At 39.4% G+C, this 17,888-nt stretch overlaps 1 protein-coding gene across 14 annotated transcripts in view; it reads left to right on the forward strand.

Moving 5' to 3' along the window:
* Positions 1–17,888, forward strand: part of APAF1 (apoptotic peptidase activating factor 1) — a 90,228-nt gene that overhangs the window by 48,137 nt on the left and 24,203 nt on the right. For 11 of the 14 annotated variants that reach the window (XM_063711858.1, XM_054528154.2, XM_063711861.1 and 8 more), the window contains 4 exons: positions 6,166–6,327; positions 10,125–10,253; positions 13,228–13,353; positions 15,347–15,466. In XM_063711858.1, the coding sequence (XP_063567928.1) occupies positions 6,166–6,327; positions 10,125–10,253; positions 13,228–13,353; positions 15,347–15,466 (537 nt within the window). Of the gene's footprint in view, positions 1–6,165; positions 6,328–10,124; positions 10,254–13,227; positions 13,354–15,346; positions 15,467–17,888 lie in introns of those variants that run through there. The other 3 variants (XM_063711862.1, XM_054528158.2, XM_054528161.2) reach the window with 2 other exon arrangements.

Consider the following 17,888-nt stretch of genomic DNA (forward strand, 5'->3'; position numbering starts at 1 on the left):
ATTGATGTACAGAAATGCTGCTGATTTTTTTTTTCTTAAATAGAAAGAAGGTCTTACTACGTTGGCCAGGCTGGTCTCAAACTCCTGGCCTCAAGTGATCCTTTGACCTCAGCCTCCCAAAGAGCTGGGCTTACAGGCATGAACCACTGTGCCTGGCTAACTGATTTTTGTACATTGATTTTGACTAGAACAGTGTTCAGGGTTTACATCATTGTAACTAATCACAATTGAGCCATATTGTATGAATTTTTTTCCTCTCTCATTAGCTTTCTGTTTTGCCTGGGGTTGATAAGTTTGTTTTTTCATTTGTTTAGTTTTTAAATGTGCTTATCTTCAAACTTTCTCTTGTTAATTTGCTCCTTAAATGATTCAAACTTACCAGGCATTTTATAAGTCTTTTCTTGGAAACAACATTTTTGGAAGGTTCTATCTTGCTCCATTCTGGTCGGTAATGGTAATACTATTCCCAGAGTCCAGCTGCCATCCTGAGGTCTTCCTTACCATCATCCTAGGGATTCCTTTTGCTTTTCTCTTAAGTTGGAACGCTTGTTTTTCAGTTTTTTTTTTTTTTCGTCTTCTTTCTTGGCTTACTTTCTCAGCTTGGTGGAGAATCTCCTCTAGCTTCCTAAGAAAGAATCTATGGGAAGTAAATTTTTAAGGTCTCTTTATTATAATGTCTAAAGATGTCTCTGTTTTTCACTTGCCGATTTGCTCAAGTTCCTTATGAATTCTGGATATTAGATCTTTGTTGGATGCATAGTTTAACAAGGCCAACAAAAGCAATGCGGGAGAGGACTCTCTATTCAATAAATGATGCTGGGATAACTGGCTAGCCATATGCAGAAGAATGAAACTAGACCTTTACCTTTTACCACATATAAAAATTAAAGATGGATTAAAAATTTAAATATATGACCTCAAGCTATTAAAATCCTAGAAGAAAACCTAGGAAATACCCTTCTTGACGTCAGTCTTGGCAAATAATTTTTGGCCAAGTCCTCAAAAGCAATTGCTACAAAAACAAACTTTGACAAGTGGAACCTAATTAAATGAAAGCTTCTGCATAGCAAAAGAAACTATCAACAGAGTAAACTGCCTACAGAATGGTGGCTTCTTTCAATTTGGAAACTTATCCTTCAGTTCTGGCGTTTCCTTGAATTATTTGATTTCTTCCTATTTTCTCTTTTTGGAATGCTTGTGTTTCTGGATTAAAATTTTTTTTCCTCTCCTTCCTTCTTTTTGTCCATTTGCCCTACTTTTTGAAAGATTTCTTTAGCTTTATTTTTCTGTCCTTCTATTGAGTTTTAAATTTCTGCTACCATATTTTTAAGTATTCATTCTTGTGATCAGTTCCTTTTAAATATTCCGTTCTTGTTTCATGGATGCAGTATCTTTTATCTTTTTATGGGCATTAGTAATAGGGTTTTTTTTTGAAGTTTTCAGATTCCTGTGTAATAGATATTTTTCTATTTGTTGGTTTTGGTTTCTGTTTGGATTTTAGACATAGATATATCTTAGCTATCTGATCCTTTGCTATCTGCTCATATTTAAGAATACATCACCAACAAGTTGATTGGGAATTGTGAACTTTTAAATTGTGGTTTTCCTATGGGTTATCTGTTTTTATCATGAACTCTTTTTTTTTTTTTTTTTTTTTTAAGACAGTCTTGGTGTGTTGCCCAGGCTGGAGTGCTGTGGCACCATCTCAGCTCACTGCAAGATGAACTTTTGATGTCAAAGTCTTTATATCTTTTGTCTTGAACTGGTTGGGTGTCCAGAGTAAAAATTTTCTTTTTTCTTTTTTCTTTTTCTTGCATTTTTTTTCCCTCCCGAGATGGAGTCTTGCTCTTTTGCCCAGGCTGGAGTGCAGTGGCGTGATCTAAGCTCACCACAACCTCTGCCTTTTGGGTTCAAGCAGTTCTCCTGCCTCAGCTTCCCAAGTAGCTGGGATTACAGGCACGCACCACCACACCCGGCTCATTTTTGTGTTTTTAGTAGAGACGGGGTTTCACCATGTTGGCCAGGCTGGTCTTGAACTCCTGACCTCGTGATCCACCCTCCTTGGCCTCCCAAAGTTCTGGGATTACAGGTGTGAGCCACTGCGCCCAACCCCCACCCCCTTTTTTTTTGAGACAGGGTCTCACTCTGTCACACAGGTTGGAGTGCTGGAGTGTAGTGGTGTGATTGCAGCTCACTGCAGCCTCAACCTCCTAGGCTCAAGTGATCCTCCCACCTTAGCCTCCTGAGGACCTGGGGCTACAGGTGTGCACCACCATGCCTGGCTAGAAGAAATTTTAATCTCCTATTTGTAGGATATGACTCTGGCCAGTTCTGAGATGATATCTGGGCAGAGATCTCAACATTTAGAAAAAAGACTTTCTCTTAATTTCCCTGTTTTCAGGTGACCCTTCTCTCAACTGTGTTGGGTACAGAATAGCCTTGTATTCTGCCAGAGTAGGGACACAGGCACCCTGGGTTGCGAGTGGAGGGAGGAGATTTCAACGGACTTTTAAAGATTCCTCTTGACTTAGCTTCACCTTTATCAGAAGGTATTGGGTGCCAGCACTTCCTGAGTCTTTTTGGAGGACTTAGCTTCACCTTTATCAGAAGTTACTGGGTGTCAGCACTTCCTGAGTCTTTTTGGAGTTCTGTGGGGTGATTGGGCTGCTTGGATTTCCCCACTGCAAGCTCAGAATTTAATTTCTAGGAGTCTGCCTATTACTTGCCTTTCTGCTTTCTAGACTTGATTATTTTGTTGTTGCTGTCTCTTTCTCCATTTTCCTTCGCCTTGTGGATTATGCCTAGAGAGAAAAATTCCCATTACTATTGTTTACCTGAGTTTTGGGAGAGTTTGGAAATTGTCTTTGTCTGTTCTCTGTTTTCTGTAACATAACACCTGAGACTGGGTAATTTATAAAGAAAAGGGGTTTACTTGGCTCATGATTCTGATGGCCGGAAATTCCAGGATTGGGCAGCTGCACCTGATGAGGGCCTTCGGCTGCTTCCACTCATGGTGGAAAGGGGAAGGGAAGTGGGCGTGTGCAAAGAGATCATATGAAAAGAGAGGATTGAAGATAGCGAAACCCAGGAAGCCAGACTATTTTCAACAACCCGCACTCTTGAGAACTAATCCATTCCCAGAGAACTCACCCCAGTGGGAAGGCATTAGAAGGCATTCATCTGTTTATGAGGGATCCACCCCCATGACCCAGACACCTCCTATCAAACCCTACTTCCCAACACTGCCACAGTGGGGATCAAATTTCAATACGAGTTTGGGTCGGGATAAATAAACCGTCTCCAAACCATAGCAGAGCTGTATGTGTTCGCTCTGCATCTTTAACACCTGAACCCTATTTCTTTCAGCAACACTATTGTCTGTACTCGCCTGTGCTTGAAACTCGGGAGTGATCTTTTTGTTTGTTTGTTTGTTTTTAGAGATGGGGTTTCACCATGTTGCCCAGGCTGGTCTTGAACTCCTGGGCTCAAGTGGTCCGCTTGCCTCAGCCTCCCAAGGTGCTAGGATTACAGACATGAGCCACTGCACCCTGCCGGGAGTAATCAGTCTTTTCACTTAAAATGTATTTATTGAATACTTAGTGTGTGCCAGATGCTGTACTAGGCATTTGGATTTCAAACACTGAAAAAGAAAAAAGTATACTTCCTGGCAGTTCTGAACTGTTCAGAATAAAGTTGGGGAGAACATAAGTGAATAGAGGAACCATGAAAATGATAAAAGTATGAAGACAGTGCTCTGAGAGCAGATAAGGACTCTGTTGGGGAAGGGTTCACATACCTGATACTACAACCAGATTGAACTTGTTCTTCTTTTTCATTGTCTTCATTGTCTCGTTTTGTACTTTAGCTTATGCTGATCCCTTGGAATAGGCTCTAGGCCCTGGAGTGTTCCCCTGTCTTTTTGATGTTGAAATTCTCTGTCTTAAGCTGGTATAAGATAGGCTAATCTCAGGGAGTAGAGTGAGGTGGCTACCTCCTGTACAAAGTGTTCCCTCAAGCCCTCAGCTTGAATACAGCCTCCCCACTGTGCTATACCTTTTCCTCTCAAATGACACCTGACATATTTTGTGTTTAAGTTATTTATGTGCTTGTCTTACTTCCCTTAGTGGCCTGTCAATTCCTTGAGGGTAGTATCTGTATCTGATTCATTTATATAGTCTCAAAGTGACTAGCATAATGTTTAATAAATGTGTTAAAGATGATAAACCCTTGCCGTGTCACTTGAAGTCAAACTAAGACTTCTTCAAACTCGGATACTTTTTAAAAAGTCGTCATTTGACAGGGACAGGATTTTGATTTCCATATTCATGTATGAGTATCAAAATGTGATTGTGGTGCACAGAGTACTCGCAGCAGGGGACAGACACTACTGCACTCTTGGTGAGAACTGCCCATGTTTGTTGTGGCTTTCCCACCGTGCTGTTAAGTCAGTATCATTGGTTGGTTCACACGGATATAATGACAGGTAGTAAGCAGAGGTCCTGCAAAATGATGTTAGATAACAGCATTTCAAGGTCAGATTCTCCTGTAAGCTTTTACCTTTTGAGAGGATGAAAACTGTAAAATTATGTCCTGCCCCAAATGACTCTATAACTTTTTAAGCATTTTATAGGGTATCATGTTGATAAGCATGTGCTTTTCAGGCTCTGAGATGAACTATTTTAAAATGTGAGTTCTATTTAAAAATTGCCATTTAAAGCATGCAGAGGCCTGGGGTGCACAGGGACCCTGGATACAGTGTAGCTACTTGCTCACAATGAAATGCTGGTATTAGTTTATGTGGTCCCTCAATATGTGGGATTTCATCACTGCTTGGATAGAAGCTGAAGTCGGGTCCAGAAAGAGATGCAGTTTAGACATGTATAATCAAGTTGGATTGTGCTACTTTTGTTTTTCTTTGTAAAATTCAGGCAATAGTTGCTTTTTCGTTTTGTTTTTAAAAATTTTTTTAAATTGAAAACAAAACAAAACAGATGAGGTCTCACTGTGTTGCCCAGGCTGGTCTTGAACTCCTGGGCTCAAGTGATCCTCCCACCTTGGCTTCCCAAAGTGCTGGGATTACAGGCGTGAACCACTGTACCCAGCCTGATTTTCATATTAAATCATATATTTCTCATATATTCTGATTTCTCATATATTCTGGATAATGTAACTGAAGGTTCAGGCTTTTATTTTTATTTATTTATTTTTCTCTTTAGTATCAGGGAAGGCTGTTTTAGCACCTGCTATCTCTTTTGCATTACCCAGATTACCCGCAGTTGTTGCAAGTAGACAAGTTTTGGTTTTGGCCATGTTTCGTAGTATATATAATACTTCTTTTTACTCAAGAGAGATTTGAAAATGTACCTGGCCAGACAAATTAGGTTTTACCTGGGAGTTGTGCTTTGGAAGCTGACTTAAAGCCTGAGCAGCAGCTTTCTCCCCCCACCCCCATCCTTCTCCGTGGCCAACCTTTGGTTTGGGCATGGGCAGTCATTATCACTCTGTGAGGCTGAGACACTGCTCATGGCCCAGAGGAGTGAAGGTGGATCTTCTTGAAGGCCTTTGTCTTTTGTGCTATTCAAGTGGTCCTACTAGTGAGCAAAGTTTATGGTATTTTGTATCTCATTCCTCAGGATCCAGTTAGTTTTGTAGCCCTATCTAGCCCTGCCAAGCACACAGAGTCTTGCTTGTCCCTGTTTTCAGAGACTTCCTTATGTCTCTGGATGCTCTGCTAGGTCACGACCTAACTTGGATTGGGTCCTGTGTAGTCTTCCTGCTGTGCATGTGGAAGGTTTGTGAAGCACACTTCATCCCTGGCACAGCAGAGGGCAGCAGTGGCAAGTCGTGAGTCTCTTCATCTTACCACCTTTCTTCCACTTGTGTCCTTACTGTCAACATGTAATTTTTAGCTTCCACACCATGCAAGACTCTTAACTTTTTATTTAATTTTATATTCTGCATTTTGGGCAGTGCTTCTAATTTTTTCTTTTTAAGAACATAATAATGAAACTGGAGATCTTAATTTAAAAGCCTTACAAAAAGTCATGCATAGGTAAAAATAATTCATCAAGTGAAGTGGCTAAGTTTATGTGGCATTTAATTCAGGAAGAATTCTAGAGGTGTGATTTTAGAGTAAAACAAACTTTTTATTACTTTAATTCGAAGCTTTGGGATGTGACATCAGCAAATGAGAGGAAAAGCATTAATGTGAAACAGTTCTTCCTAAATTCAGAGGACCCTCAAGAGGATATGGAAGTGATAGTGAAGTGTTGCTCGTGGTCTGCTGATGGTGCAAGGATAATGGTGGCAGCAAAAAATAAAATCTTCGTAAGTACTTTAAAAAGCCAACTTCAGTCTGATGTAAAGAAAGTTAAAACTTCTGTTCATTTTTGCATTTTACAATGTTTATTCATAAAAATAAAGTCTAGCTGTGTGATTTTGGGCAGTCTTCCTAACCTGTCATGGTTCTTTGGAACTGTGCTCCATGAGATAAGGATGGCCTTGTAAGGAAAGGTCTCCATGGTTACACCGTTTGGGAAATATGTTTTGTATTGCTTTCCCCTATTAGGTACACGGTGTGAACTAACATATTCAGGGCCCCAGGAAGTCCTATTATACAATTTATGCCATCGAATCCAGTGTTCCTCAAATGTATTTAAAACATAGAATGCTTTCTTCATCACTCGTTTTTATTCTTCAATTTCGATTACATTGGTTTAGGTGATTTTTCAAAGTGCTTTCTTACACCTACAATTTTATGATTTGATGACTCTGACAGAAATGCTCATCAATGACTGAACAAGATTGTGAAATTTTTATAAAGTAAATGAGGAAAATATGAAAAAAGTAAATAAGAAAATGCTTTGCTTTTCTTCCCCACATCTAATAGTAGCTTGTATTTGTGGTATTCAGAGTGCTCTCACATATAATTTCTTTTGATGTGAGTATTCAAGAAGCAGCGGGTTACAGTAGCCCTATGATAATAATGAGGCAACTGAGGTTCAGAGCAGCCAAGTAATTTGTCTAAAGTTACATTGTGATTAGGAGAGCCAGATCTTCTGATTTATGGCTCATTTACATTCTGATCTAATAGTGATTTCAAAAGACTTGAATGAGGGATATTACTGTTTTAAAGAGCATAATTGAAATATAGTATATGGTTATATAAGAACTCACTAGGGATCATGTATATGATTGTTATTGATCTAGTGCTGCAATCCTTGAATGTTGGTTGCTTATGAGTTTGTACCCCTTTAGCAGGAAACTAAGAGGAAAAATATCTCCCTTTAAGTTTGTTAAAATCTATAAGAACAGAAAAGAAACCACTGCATAAGCAAGACCTGAAGATTAAAACTTTTTTATTGTGATAAAATGCATATAATATAAAATTTGCCATTTTAACCATCTAAAAATGTGCATTTCAATGGCATTACATTCACAATGCTGTGTAACCATTACCACTATATATTTCCAAAACTTTTTCATCACCCTAAACAGAAACTTTGTAACCATGAAGTAATAACTCCTCTTTCCCCTCTCTTGCTAGACCTTTGTAATCTCTAATGTAATCTGTGAATTTGCCTAGGTATTTCATATAAATGGAATCATATAGTATTGGTCCTTTTGTGTCTGACTTATTTCATTGAGCATGTTTTCAGGGTTCATTCATGTTGTAGCATGTATCAGAACTGTATTTCTTCTTATGGCTCAATAATATTCCATTGTATGTATATATCACATTTTTTTCTTTTTCTTTTTTTTTTTTCTTACAAACCAGTGTTTATTTTCACATACAGCCTTGTTGTAACCAATGTACAGATCAAAACTCAAAATATTCCTCTTCAGAAAACTTTGGACCTTATTCCCTAGCTGGCCTATAATGGTTGAATTTCTGTCAAGTATAAATTTATGGATATAATGGGCTTAATTATTTAAGAGAATAACTGAGTGATTTGTGTGATCTGGGAAAAGGAATTGGACTATCATACTTGGGTTGTGTATCACATTTTTTTCATCCATTCATCTGTTGATGGACACTTGGTTTGTTTCCACCTTTTGGCTACTATGAATAATGCTGCAGCATTGGTGTACAAGTATCTATTTGAGACTTGTGTGTTTACCTAGGAGGGGAATTACTGGGTCATACAGTAATTCTTTATTTATTTAGTTTTCTGAGGAACCACTAGATTTTTCCATAGCAGCTGCACCATTTTACATTCCACTAGCAATGTACAAGGGTTCCAATTTCTCCACATCCTTGATAAAACTTGTTATTGTTCATTTTTAAAATTATAGCCATCCTAGTAGGTGTGAAGTGGTTTCTCCTTGTGGTTTGATTTGCGTTTTCCCAATTACCAATGATGTTGAACAAACGATAATTTTTTAAAAGATTTTAAGAGACCTGTTCTAGTGAGAGGAAAATAATTTTATATTGCATGAAATGCCTTGTTTTAAAAATCTGTACAGCAGTTCCCTGTTTTACCATGCTAAAAGAAAGCTACCCAAAGGTGTTCCTTAACTGCATGTAGATCCCGATTTCTTACCCTTTGGTCTCTCCTTCCTCCTCCTGTTATTTCTTTCTAATTCCTGTGTGAGTCTACTCCTATCGTTAGGTCTTTTTTCTTTTACTATTCCATAATTGGGACAACTGCCTATTCCACATTTGCCAAGTTTCCTCGATCACTGTCAGCCACTAATTTTTTAAAAAATGACCTGTCCTGGGAAGCATTTTAAATCTGATTTCCTGCCCTGTGTTTTTGGCCTCCGGCGCTATGCTGCCTACCATATGTGCATGCTTGCAGGGACTATGCATTCACTAAACATTTTTTTTTTTTTTTGAGACGGAGTCTTGCTCTTTTGCCCAGGCCAGAGTGCGGTGGCGCTATCTCGGCTCACTGCAAGCTCCGCCTCCTGGGTTCACGCCATTCTCCTGCCTCAGCCTCCCGAGTAGCTGGGACTACAGGTGCCCGCCACCGCGCCTGGCTAATTTTTTGTATTTTTAGTAGTGACGGGGTTTCACCATGTTAGCCAGGATGGTCTCGATCTCCTGCCTCATGATCCACCCACCTCGGCCTCCCAAAGTGCTGGGATTATAGGCGTGAGCCACTGTGCCCGGCCCACTAAACATTTTAATAGCTCCCACTGGAAGCTTTTTTGTTTCTTTCTAAGGTCTATGTCTTGATCTTAAATCACTATACTGTATCAATACATGTAGTAAATAAAAATCATCTTATTTGGCAAAAACTTTGGAAGAGTATATTCAGCATTTATAAGTCTTAAAAATTGAAGAAACTGCAGCCGGGCGTGGTGGCTCACACCTGTAATTCCAGCACTTTGGGAGGCCAAGGCGGGCGGATCACCTGAGGTCAGGAGGTCGAGACCAGCCTGACCAACATGGAGAAACCCTGTCTCTACTAAAAATAAAAAAATTAGCTGGGCGTGGTGGTGCATGCCTATAATCCCAGCTACTTGGGAGGCTGAGGCAGGAGAATTGCTTGAACCCAGGAGGTAGAGGTTGCAGTGAGCTGAGATTGCCCCAAGCCGAGATTACGCCATTGCACTCCAGCCTGGGCAACAAGAACAGAAGTCTGTCTCAAAAAAAAAAAAAAAAATTTGAAGAAACTTGGATTACTCAAAAGCAGCTTTTTGGGGTTCAAAAACAGGAAAATGATTAATTATAATGGAGCAATTTGGTAGTTCTAGAGAGAAATAGAAATGATTGAGCTAATTTCATTTTAGCAAACCTCTGCTCTATATTATTTTGATCATCTTCATTTATGAGTATTCATTTTCTCTTTTGAATAAGCAAGCATTAGGGAGAACTACTCTGTATGTTAATTGGGCCAGTCTATTCATTTATTCACAAAGCTTTTATTTCTCTTTAGGCTAGCTCGAGAGCTTATCTGTGATGAATTTTCCTATATAGAAAATATGTTTTAAGATGAGCAGTATTTTTAAAGTATATGTATATTGGTCCATATTTTGTTTATGACTGTCAATAATTATGCCAGTTATCAGTAATTGTCATTTTTTTTTCAGGACTTATATTTGAAATGGGAGGATATTAGAATAGGTTATCTCTTAAAGTATTTTACCTTCATAGGTATCTCTATTTATGTTGACAGCTTTTTGACATTCATACCAGTGGCCTATTGGGAGAAATCCACACGGGCCATCACAGCACCATCCAGTACTGTGACTTCTCCCCACAAAACCATTTGGCAGTGGTTGCTTTGTCCCAGTACTGTGTAGAGGTGAGTAGTTGAATGTATTCTATGAAGCCTGGGTTTCCAGAGATCAAAGATGACAGAGAATGGGCAGCTTAAACCATTAACTGCTGAGGAGCCTTGCTTGAGAAATTATATTTTCTTTATAGCCTAATGACCTCTAACTTTGGGATATTAAACCACATAGCCAGCTTTATTATTTTAACAGTGATTACAGACTTGATTTGACGGTATGACAGGGAATTCAGCAAGCATTTGCTGAATGCCTAACATGTGCCAGGAACTGGGAAAACAATGGAATGACTGCTGGTCATGAAACATGACGTCTCTTATCCAGTATAGATATGTGGCATTTCTTAAACCGTATAGGCACAGACTCTTTTCTTCTTAAAAGAGGTGGTAGGAAATGAGTCCAGTTCAGATTTCTTAGATCATTGAGTAGGATAAGATAGGATGTTCACTGCCAGGCACTAATGAATAAAATAACTCATATAAATTACTTTTTTATAATTTTGTACTTACCTGTTAAATTTTATGTTCAGAGTGTATACCTAGCTGGCCCTGGAAGAATTCCACCCAGTGAAGTGCTATCTTAGTTTTTTCATAAAGTAGTGAATTATTTTTTTCCTTCAAAGATGGATTAGTGCTTTTTTTTGTTTTTTAATAGAAATGGGGGTCTCACTGTGTTGCCCAGGCTGGTCTTGAACTCTTGGCCTCAAGCAATACTCCCCCCGCCTTGGCCTCCCAAAATGCTGAGATCACAGGTATATCACCATGCCTGGCCAAAGACAGATTAGTTTTTCCAGGCTTTCTTACTCTTCATTCCTTAGGTTGGTTTTACCACCAGGTAGTTTGAAACCCCTTCAGATCACAGTTCCAAGAAGATGGGTATGGGCCTTTTGGAAAATAGAGAAATTCACTTGGTTCACAGCCTCCTCATCAAGGGAGCCATGACTACTGCAAGCATTTCTTCAGTGTTCTCTGCTTATTTAGCAAATTTTAGTGAGTTTGCCAGCCTTGCCCATTACTGTGAAGGTGTTGGGGGAGAGTTGCTAAACTATAGCCCTTCAACATGGAGGCACAGGTGAGAGTGAGGGCATGAGATCCATAGGTTTCTCCTAATTCTAGGTGCAGCAGTGCATGTGACACTGAAGAACTTCCCTACTGAGACTCTTCCCATTGCACACAGAGGCAGGGAGTGTGAAAAAGCTCTAGTCCTGTCTGAAACAGTGGGAAGAAGTAGGGTGCTGTGGGCAGTGTTTTGTTGGGCAGAGACTTTGAATTGGAAGTGTTTTGTTTTGTGTTATTTTGCTTTTGAGACAGAGTCTCTCTCTGTCACCCAGGCTGCAGTGTAGTGTTGTAATCTCAGCTCACTGCAACCTCCACCTCCTGGGTTCAAGCTATTCTCTTGCCTTAGCTTTCTGAGTAGCTGGGATTACAGGCGCCCACCAGCACGCCCAGCTAATTTTTTTTTGTATTTTTCGTGGAGATGGGGTTTCACCATGTTGGCCAGGGTGGTCTCGAACTCCTGACCTCAAGTGATCCACCTGCCTCAGCCTCCCAAAGTGCTGGGGTTTATTGGGTTTTAGATATACTAGGAGATCTTGAACCTTATGTGTAGATCCTCAAAGTAAATGTGGAGCGTTTGTTAGGATTTTTAGAAACAGTACTAAGCAGCAACCCCTCTTTCAGCCTTTCCTGTCACTTCTAAAGTCCTTACCCTCTGCTATCCTTAGCAATCTCCAGGAAACAATGAAACAGTATCTTCCTTCTTGAAATGTAGGGACTTAGTTCTGGAGGCTCTGAGTGACAAAGAAATGATGGGAGAGAGATGGGGAGAAGAAAGTGGGAAGAGGGGGGAGGATTCTCAAGGGAGATTTTCAGTTTCTTAGGAGAGATTTTCAGTTGTGGAACCACTTTCATTTTTGGCCCTTAGCTCTGTATGTCCCAGCTTGGACTCTAGAGATAAGGCAGAGAAAATTTCATATAATTAGTTCATAACCATAGAACTCACTGAATGAAAGTTAGTCACTGGGCCTATGATGAGGTACTTGTTTTGTCCATGCTAGTTCTGAAATGATAAAGTAGTTCTGTAATTTAAAGTGTAATGAGAGGAACTCAGTCACATATGGTACTTCATTAGACTTGAATATATTAGAGTAATTTACAGCAGAACCCAGGATAAAATACCAGGCTGCTGGTAGACATGGTAATAAGCATGAATAACAAGAGAAATGTGTACATGTTACAATTATTGTGTTAATTTATTGTAGGTTTTACAGTCAGTTGAAATGAAGGTTAGATGACAGTATTAGTGGAAAATAATCTGAATATGGAAGCTGCTTTTGTTCATCCTATTATTTTTTGGATTGATTTTTTTAAAGTGATAAAATATTTGCATGATTCCAAAGTCAAAGTTTTATAATGTGTTATATTCAGAGAAGTCTTGCTTTCATCCCTATCCCTTCGCCTCTCTCTCCCTCCTTCCCTGCATATGTAACTATTTTCTGTTTTTGGCTTAACTGTCCAGTATTTCTTGCATATATAAACAGATATCTATATGCATATATATCCATATCTGTATCCTTCTATATGTTCTTGTACATATTTTTCCATCTCATATAAAAGATAGTAGTGTATAGTATATAGACTCTTCTACACTTTGCTTTTTTTCTGTTAACAATATATCCTAGAGATTTGTCGTCATCAAGGTGTTTTTCTCATTCTTTTTAATGGCTGCATGATATTCCATTATGTGATTAATGTAGTTTATTCAGTTGGTTCCCTATTGATGAGTATTTAGTTTCCTAATATTTTCCTATAAAAAATAATGATGCACTAAATAATCTTCTGCATAAGACATTTTGTAGTTTTGGTAGTGTGTTTTTGAGCAATATTCATTGAAGTGGTATTGCTGGCTCATTCTTGCTATTTTCAATATTTTTGCTATCTTCAAAATGCTTATGTATGTGATTTCCTATATGCTGTGTTTATTCTGTAGTTGTGGAATATAGACTCACGTTCAAAGGTGGCTGATTGCAGAGGACATTTAAGTTGGGTTCATGGTGTGATGTTTTCTCCTGATGGATCATCATTTTTGACATCTTCTGATGACCAGACAATCAGGGTGAGAAATATTGAGATTTTCATTTTGAACATTTCCTGATGGTGAGCTAAACCTCCTACAAACTAAGAAATTGATGGGTAGCACTGAGGTAAGCAAAATAGGAAACTAGTACTATATTCCTATTCACCCTGGAAAAGTGCTATTATATGGACTGTAACAGTCTCATTCATTCACTACATGTTCATTGAGGATTACCATGGACCAGGTGCTGTGGGAACTTCAGTGATTAAACTGTATTTTGGTTAATTTAAAATACTGCATTTGATCTCTCAGAAAAATTTTTGACCCTTTTCTTTACCTTGAATTCCTACATCCAATTACTTGCCAATTCTGAGAGAGTCTACCTTTTCATTTTCTATTATAATCTCTACCTTTCCATTTCTGCTTCCCAAGTTCAGGACTTTGTTACCTGTTACTTCTCTTGTTGTATTAGTCTCTGCCACAAGTCTTCTTTCTTGCTTTTCTGCATGCAGCTTCTAAGATATTTTTTTCATGTACAATACAGTCATGTCATTTTTGCTCAGAAATAGATAGTGGCTCCCTTGTCTACCAAAGTAAATATATACTTCTGTTTCTGCCATTAAGCTTCTCCACAGCATGGCCTCATTCTGCTCCACTCTGTCTCCCAGTTTATTCCTACAGGGAACCAACACTGCACTGCTCACATTTTCCCAAACACTCCGTAGTTCCCTGCTTCTGTGCTTTTCCTTAAGTGGTTTCTTATATTTGGAATGCTCTGCTTACCTGTATCTCTGTTTGTTGAAATCCTAACCATTCTATAAGTCTCCTCAAGCCTTCTCTATTTGGGGAGAATGCCTGTCTCTCTTAATGCCATCTAATTCTATGTCATTTTCTAGTGGTGCTTATCAAATTTTGACTTGAATTTAAATACAGATATGATTTACTCCTTATTTCCAACACTCCACTGCTTCTCTGGCTTATTGATGTATCTTGCATTATAAGCTCTTTGAGGCCAGGAACCCTGGCTGGTCCCCACAGCATCCTAATACAGCGTTATATATAAATTATAGCTGAAATTCATTCAGTGCTTACTATATTCAAGACGTTATGCAAAGTACTATATATATATATATATATATATATATATATATATATATATACATATAAATTTACTAATTCTCACAATAGTCCCTTTTGCAGATGAGGAAACAGGCAGAGAAAGACTGAGAAAGGTCATTGGTACTTGACATGCCAGTCTCAGTGAGCTTGAGCCAGAATATAAATCAACACACTGCTTTCTTCATCAAGAATGTCTTCTTGAAATGAAATAAGCTGCATCACTAGGCACAGTTACAGTGTGTTTAGTGATATAGTTGATTTACGTTCTGGTACAAACTTTTTTTTTTTTTTGAGATGGAGTCTTGCTCTGTTGCCCAGGCTGGAGTGAAGTGGCACAATCTTGGCTCACTGCAACCTCCACCTCCCAGGTTCAAGCAATTCTCCTGTCTCAGCCTCCTGAGTAGCTAGGACTACAGGTGCACACCACCACGCCCGGCCAAGTTTTGTATTTTTAGTAGAAACGGGGTTTCACCAGGTTGATCAGACTGGTCTTGAACTCCTGACCTCAGGTGATCCACCCACCTTGGCCTCCCAAAGTGCTGGGATTACAGGTGTGAGCCCCTGCACCCAGCCCGAACTTCTTATCTTGTGGATTGGTATCAAACAGTTTGATAACCAGCAGGAGGTCCTTATCTTTGAGTAACACTGGGTTAAGCAACCTGCCTGAAGTTACAACTTTAGGTAGCACTAGAATTCATACTGAGGAATTTTGGCTCTGGAGCCCATAACTCTTAATACTAACTGCATCTCACTATAGATTGTGTTAGTAAATATTTATTTTTCGATTATAATCTAATATTGAAACCTTTCTAGCATCATAGGTATTTTATGTGAAACATAGTTTGTCTCTCGCTTTAAGATGAAGACATGTTATTTTAGAGATGGAATGATAATTTCTTTATCTCTTAATCAGCTCTGGGAGACAAAGAAAGTATGTAAGAACTCTGCTGTAATGTTAAAGCAAGAAGTAGATGTTGTGTTTCAAGAAAATGAAGTGATGGTCCTTGCAGTTGACCATATAAAACGTCTGCAAGTGAGTATGTTTTAGAAAACAATTGGAAAATTGTTTTGGTTGAATTTTCTATTCACGGTTTTTCTTGTTTTTGGACTTGGGATTAAACATAATTATTTTGTATCTAACAGGTATCCAGTAGACATTAGTTAAATAAATATATATAGGTCTTGAGCTGAGGCTCAGATATGCTTATATTTAGAATTAAATTAGATAATTCCTCATCTCACTGCTCTTCTGTTGGTATCTATGATCACATTCTTTGATTTGCATGGAGTCTAAGAATACCATGAGGACAAACTCATGTTGTCTACAAGAGTGATTCAGACATGTCTGATGGAGTGTGCAAGGGGGATGAGCATATGGAAGCATTTTTAAAAGGGAAGGATTCCAGGGTCTTTGAAAGAACAGAAGTCACTTTAGGTGAAGAAGGAGTCTGATTGATTGGAACTGAGGTGAAAGGAGCTGGGCTTTACATACTGAAGTACACCTGTTCATTCATTTACACACACCTTTGTTCAGTAAATATTTATTGAATGCTTATTTTGGTCCTTGAGGAGGAAAGGGTTGCGTAGTAAAATTGAAAGAACTGTATTGCTTAGGGATCCAAACAGCACTACTCTAGTCTGTTCTCCTTCTGCCACCCAACAAAGAGTGGGACACGTGAGAGGAAGGCATTTCTCAACTAGCTGAAGAGAGAAGGAGTCCCAAAGATCCATTGGCAGAGGAATGGTATTTAGGAGCTCGGAGTGGTGGTAACAGATGCCCTAAGAGCAGATGCCCTAAGGAGCACTGGAGTTCAAGAGCAGGTTGGCACCGCTGTGCTGGTGGCTAAATAAGGTGTCATTGCATTGACAGAGATGTCCTGGAAGTGGTGATAGCATTGTAGATAGTGGCAGCAAGAGAAAGCAGATGCCTCATAGAAGATCAAAATACAGAGGCTATCTATATGTTGGTTAGCCCAAGTAGAACAGCAGAGTATGGACCATTGAAGGAGGTGTCAGCATGTGGATCTGAAAGCATGGGACTGTGACTTGTGGCTGAGAGAGGTGGTAAGAGCAAGCAGCCAGATAAGAAGGGCAGGAGGTGGCATGGCTTTTAGGTGAACTGGTGGGACATTCTCCCTTGCCCTGAGGATTCCCTGAGACATAGGATTGAGAAGGACAGAAACCCTTTCATAGTGAGGGCTAATTTTCTTTCTTTTGTTTTTCTTTTGAGACAGTCTCTCTCTGTCTCCTAGGCTGGCGTGCAGTGGCACGATCTTGGCTCACTGCAACCTCCACCTCCTGGGTTCAAGAGATTCTCATGCCTCAGCCTCCCGAGTAGCTGGGACTACAGGTGTGTGCTACCACGCATGGCTAATTTTTGTAATTTTAGTAGAGACAGGCTTTTGCCATTTTGGCCTGGCTGGTCTTGAACACCTGACCTCAAGTGATCCACCCACCTCGGCCTCCCAAAGAGCTGGGATTATAGGTGTGAGCCACCATGCCCAGCCTAAGGGTTATTTTTTATTTTTTATTTTTTTTTATTTTTAGTAGAGATGGAACTATTTTCTCATAGTATATTTAGGGCCTTTCATTAGCTCTTTAAGACCACGAATACAGCTTGAGTTAACTTTTTCCATATGGGTTTTAGAAGTGCTTTATTAACTTCTAGGGAAAGGTTTTGGCAGTGATAACATAATCTTATGCCATCTTTTCATTTGATTTTTCTTGATTTGCTTATTGAAAGATGGGGAGCATGAATGTGTTTGAGAGAGTGAAATGAGATAGTGATGTCAAGCTAGAGAGGAGAGAGAGGAGCAGAACAGAGAAGACGAGAGTAATAGAGCACATGTGTGGAAGGTCTGAGAGGAAGCAAATGATTGAGACAGATGGACAGAGGGTAGGACAGAGTTTAATGAGTTGTCATTCAAAAAATTTTTTTTTGTAGAGATGGGGGCATCTCACTATGTTGACCAGGCTGGTCTCGAACTCCTGGCCTCAAGTGCTCCTCCTGCCTCAAGTGCTCCTCCTGCCTCTGCCTCCCAGAATGCTGGGATTACAGGCAAGAGCTGCCATGCCCAGCTCAAACCTTAACAAGTTGTAAAGCTGTAGAGCTCAGCTTGGTGTAGTGGAGAGAATAGTGACTTTTCACTAAGGAGACCTAGGTGTAAGTTCAGACTTCTTTATCAACTAGTTCTGTGATGTTGAATAAATTGTATCACCTCTTTGCGCCTCAGTTTGTAAGGTCCTTTTCATCTTTACAGTCTCTGAGCTAGTTACAGGGTCAAAGTAGAATCCAAATTCAGGAGTAGATACTAGGAGTAAATCGCCTGGTATGTGGTAACTTCTTGTTTACTGTGGGTGTCAAAATCAAGCTGTAAGTCACCTCTGAATATGGCTTGCTTCGATTTTACAAGTTTTACTATTGTCCTCAATATGCTGATTAGGAGCTCCTAATG

The sequence above is a fragment of the Pongo abelii genome, chromosome 10 (genome assembly GCF_028885655.2).
Source record: "Pongo abelii isolate AG06213 chromosome 10, NHGRI_mPonAbe1-v2.0_pri, whole genome shotgun sequence".
Classification (NCBI taxonomy): Eukaryota; Metazoa; Chordata; class Mammalia; order Primates; family Hominidae; genus Pongo; species Pongo abelii.